This window comes from Mobula hypostoma, chromosome 20, assembly GCF_963921235.1.
Source record: "Mobula hypostoma chromosome 20, sMobHyp1.1, whole genome shotgun sequence".
Taxonomy (NCBI): domain Eukaryota; kingdom Metazoa; phylum Chordata; class Chondrichthyes; order Myliobatiformes; family Myliobatidae; genus Mobula; species Mobula hypostoma.
The window spans coordinates 4,089,857-4,106,872 of record NC_086116.1 but is presented as its reverse complement, the minus strand read 5'-3'; the positions used below and the strand labels follow the sequence as shown (position 1 = coordinate 4,106,872).

The following is a 17,016-nucleotide window of genomic DNA, read 5'->3' as shown; positions in this document are numbered from 1 at the left end:
ACTCCAGCGAGTATGGACCGAGAGCTATCAAATGTTCCTCGTATGAAGACCTTTTCATTCCCAGAATCATCCTTGTGAACCTCCTTTGAATCCTCTCCAATGCCAACACATCTTTTCTTAGATGAGGAGCCCAGAATACTCAAGGTGAGGCCTCACCAGTGCCTTATAAAGCCTCAGCATCACATCCCTGCTCTTGTATTCTAGACCTCTTGAAATGAATGCTAACATTGCATTTGAATTGAATTGACTTTATTACTTCTATCCTTCATATACATGAGGAGAAAAGATCTTTATGTTGCGTCTCCGTCTAAGTGTACAATTTATAGTAATTTATAACAAATAGCAAGTACAACAGGACAGTCAATATAACATAGAAATACAGTTGTGTCAGCATGTATTAATCAATCTGATGGCCTGGTGTAAGAAGCTGTCCCAGAGCCTGTTGGTCCTGGCTTTTATGCTCCGGTACCACTTCCCGGGGATGGTAGCAGCTGGAACAGTTTGTGGTTGGGATGACTTGGGTCCTCAATGATCCTTTGGGCCCTTTCTATACACCTGTCTTCCTCATCACCAACAGTACCTGCAAGTTAACCTTTAGGGTGTTCTGCACAAGCACTCCCAAGTCATTTTGCATCCCAGATTTTAGGATTTTCTCCCCATTAGAAAATGGTCTGCACATTTATTGCTTCTACCAAAGTTCATGACCAAGCATTTTCCAACATTGTATTTCATTTGCCACTTTCTTGCCCATTCTCCTAATCTGTTTAAATCCTTCTGCAGACTACCTGTTTCCTCAACACTACCTGGTCCTCCACCAATCTTCGTATCATCTGAAAAGCCACCTGTTCCATTATCTAAATCATTGATATACAACTGATTCTGAAAAAGAAATGGCCCCAACACCAACCCCTGCAGAACACCATTAGTCACTGGCAGCCAACCAGAAGAGGCTCCTTTTATTCCCACTTGCTGCCTCCTACCAATCAGCCAATGCTCTAACCATGTTAGTAATTCTCTTGTAATACCATGGGCTCTTAACTTGTCAAGCAGCCTCATGTGTGGCACCTTGTCAAAGGCCTTCTGAAAGTCCAAATATACAATATCCACTGCATCCCCTTTATCTATCGTACTTGTAATCTCCCAAAGAATTCCAACAGGTTCGTCTGGCAGGATTTTCCCTTAAGGAAACCATGCTGACTTTTTCCTATCTTGTCCTGTGTTACCAAGTACTCCATAACCTCATCCTTAATATTTGACTTCAACATCTCCCCAACTACTGAGGTCAGGCTAACTGCTCTATAATTTCCTTTCTGCTGCCTTCCTCCTTTCTTAAAGAGTGGAGTGACATTTGCATGCCAGAGTCCAATGATTTTTGAAAGATCATTACCAATGTCTGCACAATCTCTACTGCTACCTCTTCCAGAACCCTGGGGTGCAGCTCATCTGGTCCGGGTGACTTGGTCTTCCAGCTTTTTGAGCACCTTCTCCCTTGTAATAGTAACTATACTCACTTCTCTTCCCTTGCACCCTTCAACAGCTGGCACCCTGCTAGTGTCTTCCACAGTGAAGGCTGATGCAAAATACTCATTTAGTTTATCTGCCATCTTGTCCCCTGTTGTTATTTCTCTAGTCTCATTTTCTAGTGGTCCTATATCCACTCTATTGATGTTGTTTGCTAGCTTGCTTTCATATTTCATCTTTTCCCTCCTAATGATTCTTTTAGTTGCTCTCTGTAGGGTTTTAAAAGCTTCCCAATCCTCTGTCTTACCAATAATTTTTGTGTTGTTGTATGCCCTCTCTTTTGCTTTTACATTACCTTTTGATTTCCCTTGTCAGCCACAGCGGTACTATTCTGCCATTTGAGTATTCCTTTGTTTTTGTAACACATCTATCCTGCACTTGCCTCATTTTTCCCAGAAACTTACACCATTGGTGCTCTGCTGTCATCCCTGCCAACAGCTCTTTCCTGTTTACTTTGGCCAACTCCGCTCTCATACCACTATAATTTATTTTACTCCACTGAAATACTGCTATGTCAAACTTTACTTTCTCCCTATCAAATTTCAAGTTGAACTCAATCATATTGTGATCACTGTCTCCAAAGGGTTCTTTTACCTTAAGCTCCTTAATCACCTCTGGTTCATTACATAACACCCAATCCAGTATTGCTGATCCCCTAGTATGCTCAAGGACAAACTGCTCTAAAAAGCCATCTCGTAGGCATTCAACAAATTCACTCTCTTGAGTTAGCCATAGTCATGGTCATACTTTATTGATCCTGGGGGAAATTGGTTTTCGTTACAGTTTCACATAAATAATAAATAGTAATAAAACCATAAATAGTTAAATAGTAATATGTAAATTGTACCAGGAAATAAGTCCAGGACCAGCCTATTGGCTCAGGGTGTCTGACCCTCCAAGGGAGGAGTTGTAAAGTTTGATGGCCACAGGCAGGAATGACTTCCTATGACGCTCTGTGCTGCATCTCGGTGGAATGAGTCTCTGGCTGAATGTACTCCTGTGCCCAACCAGTACATTATGTAGTGGATGGGAGACATTGTCCAAGATGGCATGCAACTTGGACAGCATCCTCTTTTCAGACACCACCGTCAGAGAGTCCAGTACCATCCCTACAACATCACTAGCCTTACGAATGAGTTTGTTGATTCTGTTGGTGCCTGCTGCCCCAGCACACAACAGCAAACATGATAGCACTGGCCACCACAGACTCTTAGAACATCCTCAGCATCATCTAGCAGATGTTAAAGGACCTCAGTCTCCTCAGGAAATAGAGATGGCTCTGACCCTTCTTGTAGACAGCCTCGGTGTTCTTTGACCAGTCCAGTTTATTGTCAATTCGTATCCCCAGGTATTTGTAATCCTCCACCACGTCCACACTGACCTCCTGGATGGAAACAGGAGGTCATTCTGACAGGTTACATTCCCAACTTGACATTCCCAATGACCTGCATGTTGAAATCTTCCATGACTATCATAACACTGCCCATTTGACATGCCTTTTCTATTACCTGTTGTAATCTGTGGTCCATATCCTACTTACTGTTACATTAGGATCCTTTTATCCTTGCACTTTTATCCTCTACCACAAGGATTCAACGTCTGCTGATCCTATGTCACATTTTTTTTTTTTTTTTACTGATTTGATGCCATTCTTTATCAGCAGAGGGTCACCCCCTTTGCCTACCTTCCTATCCCTCCAATACAGTGGAGCTGTAAAGTGCTCCTTCCCTCTACTAGCCCGCAGGTCACCCTTGGATGAGGTGTTGCATCTGCTGGCCTCCCCACCCGATCAGGGTCACGTGAAGCCATGGGGGCAGGTGGTGGATGGTCATATGAACGGTTGGTGCTTATCATAATCCTGGTTATGTGACCACTGATGCCAGGCAGACAATCTCTGACATATATTGGTCGTGGCTGGGGTGACCCATCTTGCAAGACACTGCCCAGAAGAAGGCAGTTGCAAACTGCTTCTGTCTTAAAAATTTGCTAAGAGCAATCGTAGATGTGGAAAGACCATGATTGCCCACAACATACAACACGTCACCTAACGGCGAACTCTGCCGGATGCTTCCATTCACTGACTATTGCTCAGGAAACTTTCCCCCTTCTCGGTATAAGAACCATTGAGAGAACAATCTGGAACCTTGTTATTGTTTTCTAAGTGGTTAGCCTCACATTTATCCACATCATAATGCATTTGCCATATATCTGCTTATTCCTCTACCTGTCCGAACCAACCTTGAACTTCTCTGTAGCTTTCTCACTCTTTCTACTGCCCGCCCAGTGCATCTGTACTGAGCTATGCAGTGAGTTAAACATCACCCGAGACAGAAGCATCCTTCAGTGTTTTTAGTGAGTATCTTACTTCTGAAACTGCTGAAAGTTAAGTAAAATACATATTCAATACGGAATTGCTGTGTGCCTGAAATACGTGGTGCAAAGGTACTAAATAACAATAAACAATACTTACTGTACATCGAAATGTTTACCAATATTAATAAAAGCTTAAGACTCATAGATATTGCTGTTTCAATGGTAAGTAAAGAGATGATGGAGATAGACATCTTTCCACTGTGTGTGCAAAATCAAATCCAAATTAACCTCTGCAGGAAGAGATTTTAAAAAAACAGCACTGTACAAGAAGTGATGTTCATACAAAATGAACTGTGCCCCTAGAGGCTAGAACACTCCCCACCTGGCATCAATAGGTTATCAAACTTAGCTACTGAAGCTGAAAATCAAATGGTCATTTCCATAAGACCATAAGAGCAGAATTAGGCTTTTTGATCCATTGAGTCTGCTCCGCTATTTCATCATGGCTAATCCATTTATCCTCTCAACTCCAATCTGCTACCTTCTCCCCATATCTCTTCATACCCTGACCAATCAAGAATCTATCAAACTCTACTTTAAAGATACTTAAAGACTTGGCCTCCACAGCTGCCTGTGGCAAGAATTCCACAGATTCATCACTCTCTGGCTAAAGAAATTCCTCCTTGTATCCATTCTAAAAGGACGCCCCTCTATTCTGAGGCTGTGCCCTCTGGTCTTAGGCTCTCCCACCATAGGAAACATCCTTGCCACATTCACTCTATCAATGCCTTTCACCATTCAATAAGTTTTAATGAGGTCACCCCTCATTCTTCTGAATTCTAGTGAATACGGTCCAGAGCCATCAGATGCTCTTCATATGACAAGCCATTCAATCCTGGAATCATTTGTATTTTCTTTCCATTTAGAAAATAGTTAACCCTTTAATTTCTTTTCCAATTTTCTTTATCTGTCTGAGTCCTTCTGTAGCCTGTCTACTTCCTCAAAGCTACCTGCCCCTCCACCTATCTTCATATTGTCTGAACAGACTTTGTAACAAAGCCATCAATTCCATCGTCCAAATCATTGACATAAAGCATAAGAAGAATTGGTCCTACTACAGACCACTGTGAAACACCACTAGTCACCAGCAGCCAGCTAGAAAGGCTCCCTTTACTCCCACCCTTTGACAATCAGCCACTGCTTTGTGTATGCTAGAATCTTCCCTGTAATACCATGAGCTCCTAGTTTGTTAAGCAGCTTCATATGAGGCACCTTGTCAAAGGCATTCTGAAAATTCTAGTACACAACATCAACTGATTCTCCTTTGTCTATCCTGCTGATTTTCCTTTGAGGAAACCATGCTGACTACAGCCTATTTTACCATGTGCCTATAAGTATCCTGAGACCTCATCCTTACTAATCAACTCCAACATCTTCCTAACCGCTGATGTCAGACTAACTGGCCTATAGTTTCTTTTCTTCTTCTTCTCTCCCTTCTTGAAGAGTGGAGTGATATTTGTAATTTTCCAGTCTTCAGGAACTATTCCAAAATCTAGTGGTACTTGAAAGATCATTACTAATGCCTCCATGATCTCTTCTGAACTATGGGATGTACACCATCTGGTCCAGGTGATTTATCTATCTTCAGACCTTTCAGTTTCCCAAGAACCTTCTCTCTAGTTATGGTAACTTCACATACTTCATGACCCCTGACACCTGGAACTTCCAGCATATTGCTAATGTCTTCCACAATGAAGACTGATGCAAAATACTTTTTCAGTTCGTCCGCCATTTCGTTGTCCCCCATTACCACCTCCAGCATTGTTTTCCAGTGGTCTGATATCCACTCTTGCCTCTCTTTTATGCTTTATGTATCTGAAGAAACTTTTGCTATCCTCTTTAATATTATTGGCTAGCTTACTTTTGTATTCCATCTTGATCTTAATGACTTTTTAGTTGCCTTCTGTTGGTTTTTAAAAGCTTCCCAATCCTCTAAATTCCCACTAATTTTTGCTCTTTTATATGCCCTTTCTTTGACTTGTTAGCCATGGTTGTGTCATTTTTCCTTTAGAATACTTTTTCCTCTTTGGGATGTATATATGCTAGCCTTCTGAATTGCTTCCAGATATTCCAGCCATTGCTGCTCTGCTGTCATCCCTGCCAGTGTTCTTTTCCAATCAATTCTGGCCAACTCCTCTGTCATGCCTTTGTGATTCCCTTTACTCCACTGTAATACTGATACAGCTTGCCCTGCCTTTCTTTAATTTTCTCCTGCTAATCAATCCCAAACATCAATTGATCACTGGACAAAGCTCTTTGTTGCTGCCATAACCCGCGGCTATCTTTTAACCTCAGACAGTGGACCTGAATGAAGTCCCCTCGTCTCCAAACTTCTGATGTCCAGATTGTCCACTGATCAAAGCTCTTTTTTGCTGCTGCGACCTGCTGCTGCCTTTTTATCCTCGGGGGCATTGGACCTGATTGAAGTCCCCTCCTTGATGTCCGGTTGGCCACTGGTCAAAATTATTTTTTTATTAAGTCTTTGGCAAAAGAAGGATAGTCTGAGAGACTTGTCTTGCAATCAGTCTTAGTACACCATACTTAACTGTTCTCACTTCGAGTTTTCTAGCTTTCCCAAATTTGTGTGATTAATCCTAAAGATCAATCATACCTCTTGTCTTGATTGTCTATCAGTAAGATGACATCAGCTGCATGTAAATGTACCCTCTCAGTTTTCCACTTTCTCCGAAGCTAGAGATTGCTAATGTACTTTCTTTGCCACCTTAGCCAAAGTGTTCAGGCCGAATTCTGGACCTGCCTCCATTGCTGCCTGTATACTGTAGGTCAGCTTCGCTAAACTTACCTGGCAGAACAGGAGGAGAGCCGATCTTTCTTGTCAGAAACATAGTCAGCGTCAAAATACGAGGTTCTTCTGAATCTGTAGCGTCTGGAGTTTACAATAGCTGTGATCTTGGCCATGAAGGTTGTCAGAATGTCACATGTGAGCTTTGAAAACCCACTTTTAAGGAATATTGCATCAAGGATCTGACGTGTGAAGCCAATCATCCTTTTCCCAAGAACTGCCCAGATGTGAAGCATTTTGTTGGGAGGAGGGGGTATTGACAATCCCATGTGCAATCTTGATCAGACAGGCAGTTATTCACATGGTTGTTGTTGCAGCCTTTGGCATCTATTTGAAGCTGTCTACAGGCTCTGGTGAAATTGGTTCCACAATCAGACTTTAATTGCTTCACTGGTCTCCTGATTGTGAAGAAGCATCTGAGTGCATTGGTGAAACTGACTCAGTCTAATGATTCGATGACTTCAGTGTAAATAGTACGTATGCTCATGCAGGTAAAAATGACGGCCCAAGGTTTACAACTTGCACGACCTCCACTTGTTTTCCTTGTGGTAATGGAACACATGCCAAACACTTCCAAATCCACATACAGAAATACAGGCTCAGCGCTCAAGTGATCTGCGTCTGTTCCTGCTTTCTACCCTGCAACTGTTAATCAGGCTACCAATTGTTCATTTTCTTCCAACAATCCATCAACCTGCTCCTGCTGCTCATGCTTCAGTAAAATACCGACCTTGATGACATACTTGCTTATGGGAATGCCGAATGGGCAGAGAGATTAGATGGTGCCTACCTGCGATGACAATTGGGTGAGTTTCCTCTAAAGTGAGGTTACGTCCACACTAGACCAGATAAATCCATAAAGGAAGCTTTTTCTCTTTGTTTTGACCCTCTGTCCACACTGAAACGGCGTTTTCCTCCCCCGAAAATGGAGCTTTTCAAAAACACTCTCCAGAGAGAATAAATCTGAAAACGCCTAATGGCTGGTGTAGTGTGTACAGGGTAACCGGCTCTTTTTAAAAACGTCGTGACGTGCCGGAACAGATGGTGGCGACAACGCGGCGTTTCATTGTTTTCTTGAATGCAACCTCCAACACCACAGCAACAATGGCGGACGGCTTCATGCATGTGTTGTTTACTTTACCCCACACAACCTGACAATTTCAGAACAGACGGCAACGAGACTGAAGCCAGAAGAGTTAGAAATGTACTCACCAAATACTTTGACCCATAACTTACTGAATACTGAATATGTATAGTCACTTTGCCCTGTTTTCTGTCCTTCCTTGTATGAAGGTGGTTTATCTATTTAGCAAGTACTTCTCTGACAATAGATGTGTAACAGCCTAATGTAACATTGTATGGAAATACAAGATAATACTGATGCAGACATGTTTTATACATTTCATAAGGTGCTTTATTAATGTATTGCTTGTGCAAACATTCAATAGATGCAATTATCACTACTTCCAAAATGTCATTTTTAAGTAGTAGCTTATGGTTGGCATAGATGTGAAAATGTTAAGGCCAAAAAAGGAAAATTGTAAGTTTCAATTTTACTCAGGTAAAAATAAAATCACTTTTGCCCAGTAACTTGTTTTATTGCACATGTTAAATACAGCAAAATAATACACAAAGCCATGGCAAAAGTAAAGGCAAACAACTGAGGTAACAGCAAATTTCACTTTTGCCCAGTAACAAGCCTTATTGCATTTAGTTGTAGCTGTCGTCCCTTTCATCGGTGAAGAGACTATGGCTATAGGAGATGTTTCCAGGGTGACCCCTCTGTGGGAGTGGGGAAGATGTTGGTGGGGCCACCCGGGGCTCTGTGTGTCTGTATGTGTAGCTATTGTAGTGGCTGTGAAGCTGGTATTGTGGCGGTGAAAAGTACTGGGGGGGGGGGAGCCATTATATTCCTCATCATTGCAAATCCCTCTGCAACAGAGTTAGTCAGTTTTTCAATGTTCGTTGTCTGCCGGGTCATACTGTCCGTGAACTCCCTGTCGGTTGCCTCCTTACGCTCCAGTTTTTTTTTAGTTTTAAGTCCTCCTGCGCGAGAGTCAACAGCTGACCGTCGTTTGGCAATTTCCTTTTAAGTTTTTCTAGTCTGTAACTGGACAAACACGCACCAAGTCTTTCACGGCGAGATTTCACACCAAACATGTCGCAGCCATCACCTGTTGCTTGGTCCAAACTGTCAGAGTTGGGCGTACTCGTCGAACCCGGTGAATTCTGTAGGTGTGTCCTGCACATGCCCAGTAGGAGAAGATTTGCCCAAATACCCATTTTAATGTGGACAGAGGTATTTTCAAAAACGCCTGGTGTGGACGCTTATTGTTTTTACGCAAAACTGGTGTTTTCAAAATTATCCAGTCTAGTGTGGACGTAGCCTGAGTTGTACCTTCTTAATACATCCTCCAACTTGCAGCAGCCCTACGAGAAAGGGACAGAGTTTACTAAGGGAACTTTGTTTTGGACGAGATTCCTGCCTTGTGATACATTGCACTTCCTTTGCAGATTTCCTGTCTTTAAACAACAAAAAGGATTCTAACCTTTGCCCGATTCAGTTGCTGTGGTGCTGAGTGCTTAGTTATAAATGTGCCACCACTGCAAAGTCTGTTTTTGGCTACAATTGTAGAGGAATGAGCCGGGCAGTTGCTCTGGTAAGCGACTTCCAGCTCGAAAAGTGCTCAAAGCATGCCTTGAAATGAGTGATGTTAGTTGAAACTTGACGGCATATTTCTATATCTGCCTCTGTCAGCAGGAAGTTTTCGACTTAGCTGATTTGATGTTTTTGTTGGAGATCAGCCAGAAATGCTAGGCCAATTAACCATGAGGAGGGGGTGAGCTGATTACCTTGGACTGCTCTTGTGGCATGATCAGCCGGGTTGAGATCAGAGGGGACATAGTTCCATTGGCTCTTCTGGGTTGATCACCTGATGCATTGGACACTATTATGTACATAAGCATAGACTCTCCTTCTTTTATTAAATATGTAACTGAGCACAACTTTACAGTTGGTAAAGAACTTAATATAATCTAATTCTGTGTCCAGCTCTTTGGTTGTCATCTCTGCCATCTCAACTGCTAAAACAGTAGAACCGAGTTCGAGCCTTGGTATGATGAGATCTAGTCTGTGAGTAAGTATTGCCTTGCCCAGGATGAATCCAACTTCACTATATCCAATGGCATCTGTGACCTTCGGGTATTCAATAGCATCAATAGATTTAGTTGATGCATCACAGAAAATACAGAACTCTTTCTTTAGAGCTGGTAGAGGGCGGAATTGTTGTGTAGGTTCTTGGAATTTTCAAACCTTTAAGATCCTGAAGGGAAGAACACTATTGCTGCCACTGCTCATGTTTCTCTTTAGGGAGTGGGACGTCCCATCCTCAAGGGTCTGAGGTCACCTCTCTTAACTTGAAGCATCCCTGGATACTGACTGGAGAGCAAATCCAAGGGGGTCAAATAGACTATTGATGGTTGATAACACATGATGCATAAAGGATCTTTTGGTATTTGGACTTGGAAAGTAAGGGTGCAGGTAACAAGGTCTCATCCAAGGGTCAGACTGTGCTGCATAGCATTGAGGTCCTGTCAGAGATCAAGATTCGGTAGTCCTTTGACCAGATCTTCGAATGGGAAAGGTTACTTGACCTCAGCCCTGTTGGATACGATCTTATGCAGTCTGAGATTATACTGTGCATGTCTTGCACTGCTTTCACCACGCCGACTGCTTCTTCTGCATTAGAAAATTATTTTAGACCATCCTCAACATAGAAATGCCTCTCTATGTACCTCCATGCTTCAGTCCTGAATTCCTTCTCTCCCTCGATAGCTCTCCTCTTAAGTCCATAGATTGCTACTGCTGACAGTTACCAAACACTTGAATTCTCATGTGGTACTCCCGAATCTCGTTGTCCGTTTGGTGGTCATGAAAACAAGAAACTGAGGTATTCTCAATGATCCTCTCTCACTAGGAAGCTGTGGAACATTTGTTCGATGTCTCCCATCATTACGATGGACTCTGTTATGAAGCACATGAGAACCCAGGTAGACTGTTACTAAGGCCTTGACCCCGCAAGAGTACCTTTTGAACTGTGCACTTGAATCAAAAACTGTTCATATTTGTGCAGCTTTCTGTTGTCTTCATCTTGACAGTAGAGGAGGCCGGGGAGTTGTCAAGATGAAGCCACATTCAGATTGGCGGAACAACACCTTATATTCTGTCTGGGTAGCCTCCAACCTGATGGCATGAACATTGACTTCTCTAACTTCCGTTAATTCCCCTCCTCCCCTTCGTACCCTATCCCTTATTTATTTATTATTTTTTCCCTTTTTTTTTCCTCTCTCTTTTTTTCTCCCTCTGTCCCTCTCACTATAACTCCTTGCCTGCTCTCCATCCTCTGGGCTCCCCTCCCCCTTTCTTTCTCCCTAGGATTCCTGTCCCATGATCCTCTCATATCCCTTTTGCCAATCAACTTCCCAGCTCTTAGCTGCATCCTTCCCCCTCCTGTCTTCTCCTATCATTTCGGATCTCCCCCTCCCCCTCCACTTTCAAATCTCTTACTATCTCTTCTTTCAGTTAGTCCTAATGAAGGGTCTCAGCCCAAAACGTCGACTGTACCTCTTCCTATAGATGCTGCCTGGCCTGCTGCGTTCACCAGCGTTTTGTGTGTGTTGCTTGAATTTCCGGCATCTGCAGATTTCCTCGTGTTTGCGTTTTTAAACACACAAACAAATTTGCTCTTCATATCTCCTTGAAATTATCTCCTCGCATCTTAAATGCATGCCCTCTGGTTTTAAACATCTCAACCGTGGAAAAAAGATGGTTAATGTGACTACTCTATCTATGCCTCACATAATCTTATAAACCTCTATCAGATCTCCCCTCAGACTCACGTCGCTCTAGAGAAAACCCCAAAAATTTGTCCAGCTTCTTGTTATAGCACATGGCCTCTAATCCTGGTAAACCTTTTTATATAATTCTTATTGTAACCCGTGCTAATTTTGTTTTGTATTGCCGTGCACTGCTGCAGAACAGCAAATTTCACAACATGTCACTGATAATGTTAGGTATCTGAGTAGCCAGGGTATCAAAGGTTATGGTGAGAAGGCGGGGGAGTGGGACTAAATGGGAGAATGGATCAGCTCATGATAAAATGGCGGAGCAGACTCAATGGGCCGAATGGCTGACTTCTGCTCCTTTGTCTTATAGTCTTATAATAAACCTGATTTTGAATCCATTTCCAATACGTCAGTTCTGCTTGTAAACCTTCCTGAATCTTTGCCAGCTGTGTTTCAGACACCTTGGGGATAATGAAAGTAAAAATTTGATCAGTCTTATCTATTCTGTGTGTATGTAGCAACTACAGAAAGTCTGTCAGGTGGAAATTACCTAGGTGAGCAAATACAGGAAACCCCAGGACACAGAACACCTCATTTAGAGAAGTCGATTTAATATAAAATCTCCCAGACTCTGCTGTAGGGTACTGTTCTCAAATAATTTCACCTGGAAATAATACAGAGATCACGCACAGAAAAAAACAAAGCTCCTCCAAACTCTCCTTTGGGAAAGCTCAAATGTTATAAATCCTGAGCCACCTCTCATTCACTACACTTTATTATAAACCCTGAGCCGCCCCTCATTCACCACACTTTATTAAACTCCTAATAGTTTTCTTGCTGACTAGCAGATCATCTCCCATTACTCTACTACGGCTTCAATCTAACAAGCATTTCAAAGCTCCTATCATCTACACTATCCTTCCCTAGTCTACCCTTTGCAAATCAGTCCCCAAGTGCTGTTGAGGGTAAAGATTTCCTGTTACTATTTTCAGGGAATTTGTTTGTTTCCAACTAAGGAAAGACTGTTTACAGACAGGAATGGAACCGTTGTGTAACCTGGGCTCCCCCGTATAACTTACAGGGAATACATAAGGGTGCTGTATCCGTGGAATTCATTGCCACAGATGGCTGTGCAGGCCAGGACATTGGATATATTGAAAGTGGAGGTCTTAAGTTCTTGATTAGTAAGGGTCTCAAAGTTATGGGGAGAAGGCAAGAGAATGGGTTGAGAGAGAATATAAATCAACCATGATGGAATGGCACAGCAGATTCAATGGGCCAGGTAGCCTAATTCTGCTCCTTTGTCTTATATCATAAGTATGGAAATATAGAATAACACAGGCTGAAATCTTAGCAACACACATACAAAATGCTGGAGAAACTCAGCAGGCCAGGCAGCAACTAGAAAAAGAGTACAGTCAACGTTTCTGGCTGAAACCCTTTGGCAGGACTGGAGAAGATTTAAAAGGTGGGGGAGGGGAGAGAGAAACACAAGGTGATAGTGAAAGCTGGAGGGGGAGGGATGAAGAAAAGAGCTGGGAAGTTGATTGGTGAAAGAGACAATGCCATGGAAGGAAGAAAGAAAAGGGGGGGAAGAGCACCAGGGGAGGTGGTGGGCAGGCAAGGAGATAAGGTGAGAGAGGGAAAAGGAGATGGGGAATGGTGAAGTGGGGGTGGTTGGGGAGCATTACCGGAAGTTAGAGAAGTCGACATTCGTGCCATCAGGTTGGAGTCTACCCATATGGAATATAAGATGTTGTTCCTCCAACCTAAGTGTGGCCTCATCACGACAGTGGAGGAGGGCATGGATGGGCATATTGGAATGGAAATGGGAAGTGGAATTAAAATGGGTGGCCACTGGGAGATCCAGCCTTTTCTGGCGGACAGAGTCTGGTTTCATCTTCTATACATCTGGCTGCTGTAAAATTTCTCAGTTTCTTTCCCCCATGGCTTTTCTAGACACACAGGGCATTGGTTTGCTTCCGGAATCAAAACTCTCAGAAAAATCTGTTGTGAAGATCAAAGATCAAGATCCAGTCCCTGAAGAGCAGGTGAGAATATGTTTACGCTGCCTCATTTCCTGGCGGTAGGCTGTCCATTGGTGTGCAGTCACCACATCAGGAGTTCACCGGAAACCCCCACTTCTGGTCTGGTTCCAATATCGAGCTGCAGCAACTCCAACAAAATCCTTGGCTATTGTTCACAGTTACGTGGAATTTTAGGAAATTTTTTTTTAAATTCATATCCAACAGTAGATAGATGGGGGGCACAGTAGTGTAGTGGTTAGCACAATCACTATACAGTGTCAGCCATCACCCATTGGGGTTTGATTCCTGCTGCTCTCTGTGAGGAGTTTGTATGTTCTCCCTTGACCATGTGGCCTTCCTCCTGGTGTTCTGATTTCCTCCCACATTCTAAAGACTTAGGGTTAGGGTTTAGTAAGTTGTGGTCATGCTATGTTGGTGCTGGAATCTCAGATTGTATTGGACATTGACGCAAAACAGCCACACATTTTAATTCCACATCACATTCCCATTCTGACATGTCTATCCACGGCCTCCTCTACTGTAAAGATGAAGCCACACTCAGGTTGGAGGAACAACACCTTATATTCCGTCTGGGTAGCCTCCAACCTGATGGCATGAACATCGACTTCTCTAACTTCCGCTAAGGCCCCACCTCCCCCTCGTACCCCATCTGTTACTCATTTTTATGCACACATTCTTTCTCTCACTCTCTTTTTTCTCCCTCTGTCCCTCTGAATATACCTCTTGCCCATCCTCTGGGTCACCCCCCCCCCCCCGTCTTTCTTCCCGGACCTCCTGTCCCATGATCCTCTCGTATCCCCTTTGCCAATCACCTGTCCAGCTCTCGGCTCCATCCCTCCCCCTCCTGTCTTCTCCTATCATTTTGCATCTCCCCCTCCCCCTCCAACTTTCAAATCCCTTACTCACTCTTCCTTCAGTTAGTCCTGACGAAGGGTCTTGGCCTGAAACATCGACTGCACCTTTTCCTATAGATGCTGCTTGGCCTGCTGCGTTCACCAGCAACTTTGATGTATATTGTATATTTCTATGTTTTGATGTACATGTGACAAATAAAGCTAATCTTTAAATATTTAGATGAAAGTGATAATGTGATATTGTTAATTCTTTATTGATCTCTTGCTTTTGTTTGGAGAAGGATTAAAACCTCGTTTTTGCCAGGAACTTGCCTAGGTACACAATTAAGTTGAATTCCTGATGCCTCACTATTTAAATACAAAATATTTGTAAATGTGCTGTTTATTCTTTGTTCACCTGCTTGGTAGGGCAGTCAGTCTTAAGAAACCCTTGCCAAGTTGTAGAAATTTAAAACTTTCCTCTACTGTTTGAAAGTTGTGCCAATTTGCATTGCCAGTCCAAGCTCTCTCCTTTTTTTTAAAAAAGCTTTTCAACACTAAGGCTGGCAGAATGGTTTGAAGCATATTGAAAGGTCTAGAGGGAGTGAATGTGGAGAGGATATTTCAAGTAGTTGGAGAGTTTAGGATCAGAAGGCATAGCCTCAGAATGCCCCTTTAAAGGGACAGATGCCCCTTTACAACAGGGATGAGGAGGAATTTCTTTAGCCAAAGGGTGATGAATCTGTGGAATTCATTGCCACAGATGGCTGAGTCACTAGGTATATTTAAAATGGAGATTGTAGGTTCTTGATTAGTAAGGGCGTCAAAGGTTATGGGATGAAGGCAGGAGAATGGGGTTGAGAGGGATACTAAATCATCAATCATCAAATGACGAGCATACTCAATGGGCCGAATGGCCAATCTCTGCTCCTGTGTCTCATGGTCCTGTGGTCAGCAATGTTACATCACAGTTATGTATCTGAGTATGCAATCTGACAGCATCTGTTGTTATCTTAAAGCCATAGGGCATGCTGTGCAGAACCAAGCCCGTTTTGCCCATATTTTAGAGCAAACTAAACTTGCTATTTTGCATGATCAAAATTCTCTAGATGTACCATTGTACACTTGGCAAGCAAAAGCCAATTTTTATTTATCTAATAGGGTTTCCTTACATTTATCACATGGTAACTTAGCTTTGAAATCAGAATATATATCTTTGTTGGTCTATTTGTAATTGGCTTGTTTAGATGTGGCATTTTGGTGGTCTTTGTGTTTTCTTTTGTATGCAGGAGCTTGAGGCTTATGTGGAAGAATCTGACTCAGATGAGGACTTCAGAAGTGGTGTCTATAACACCCTCTCACCAGAAGAACGAGAAAAGGAGAAGCGAGAAAGGGAGGAATCTAGGAGAGTGCTTCTGGAACTGAAGAGTGTGCTGGGATTCAAGGCGTCTGAGTTGGAGAGGCAGAAGTGGAAACAACTTCTTTTCAATGACCAAGGTGAGTCTTAGGAGAGTGTTGGTAATCCAACAGCCCACCATATCTGTAACAGCTTTTTGATGGAACTCTTTTAAATTACATTTAGTTCCAGTGACGGATGTGTCCAGGCTATTCCCTGGTGTGGAGACCTGGCAACTCTTGCGAGCTATCAGTCATTCAGACAGTAGAGGGAGTCAGGTGCTCACCTGCAGAGTTCAGTCGCAGCTTCTGTACCAGTAGCACAGCTGGTCAGTGTAGACGTGAGTGATGTCTTGGTCACTCTTTTGTTGGTAGTTGTGGCTGTGCTGATAATTGCTGGAAAATTGACACCGCATACTACTGTCAAATAGAACACTTGATAGAGGTGTACAGGATGATAAGAGGCATAGATCGAGTGAATAGCCAGAGACTTCTTCCTAGGGCAGAAATGGTTAATACAAGGGGGCATAATTTTAAGGTTCTTGAAGGAAAGTATAGGGGGAATGTCACAGGTAAGTTTTTTACACAGAGAATGGTAGGTGCATGGAACGCCCTGGTGGTAAAGGCACTTGGGTGTATCTAAGAAACTTTTAGATAGGCATATGGATGATTGCAAAGTGGAGGGCTACTTTAGGATAGGTTAAAAGGTTTGCGCACCATCGTGGGCCGAAGAGCCTATACTGTGCTGCAATGTTCTGTGTTCTAATGGACAGCTTTCATTTCAGGTACAGCAAGTCGTATACAGTGTGAGTCTGAGGGCAATTTTTTTTGTAATTTTTTTGATTGAAGTTCATCATCAAACAAACATTTCCATAAGATGTGTTTTAGATATTGTACATATGTATCATACAATCATATTTGCCACAAATCTCCACATAATATTTATCTGAGACAAACACTTATAGAAAGGAGAGGAAAGAAAGAACAAGCAAAAGGAGAAAACTATTTATAAGTAGGGAGTGATTTTTTTTTTACAACATATTCACTGATTTTTGAGAATAAAATCAGATCTATGACGTGTTGTGTAGTTGAACCATTTTTCCCAGTATGAATCAAATTGTTCCAACTTATGATTAACAGATGCTGTTATCTTCTCCATTTTGTAAATGTCCATTGTAATTTCCATCCATGCGTTTAA

At 42.6% G+C, this 17,016-nt stretch overlaps 1 protein-coding gene across 2 annotated transcripts in view; it reads left to right on the top strand.

Moving 5' to 3' along the window:
- vezt (vezatin, adherens junctions transmembrane protein) overlaps positions 1 to 17,016 on the top strand; it is a 119,279-nt gene that overhangs the window by 92,464 nt on the left and 9,799 nt on the right. For both annotated transcript variants that reach the window (XM_063072260.1, XM_063072259.1), the window contains exons 10-11: positions 13,502 to 13,593; positions 15,713 to 15,920. In XM_063072260.1, coding sequence (XP_062928330.1) covers positions 13,502 to 13,593; positions 15,713 to 15,920 — 300 coding nt within the window. The remainder of the gene's footprint in view (positions 1 to 13,501; positions 13,594 to 15,712; positions 15,921 to 17,016) is intronic.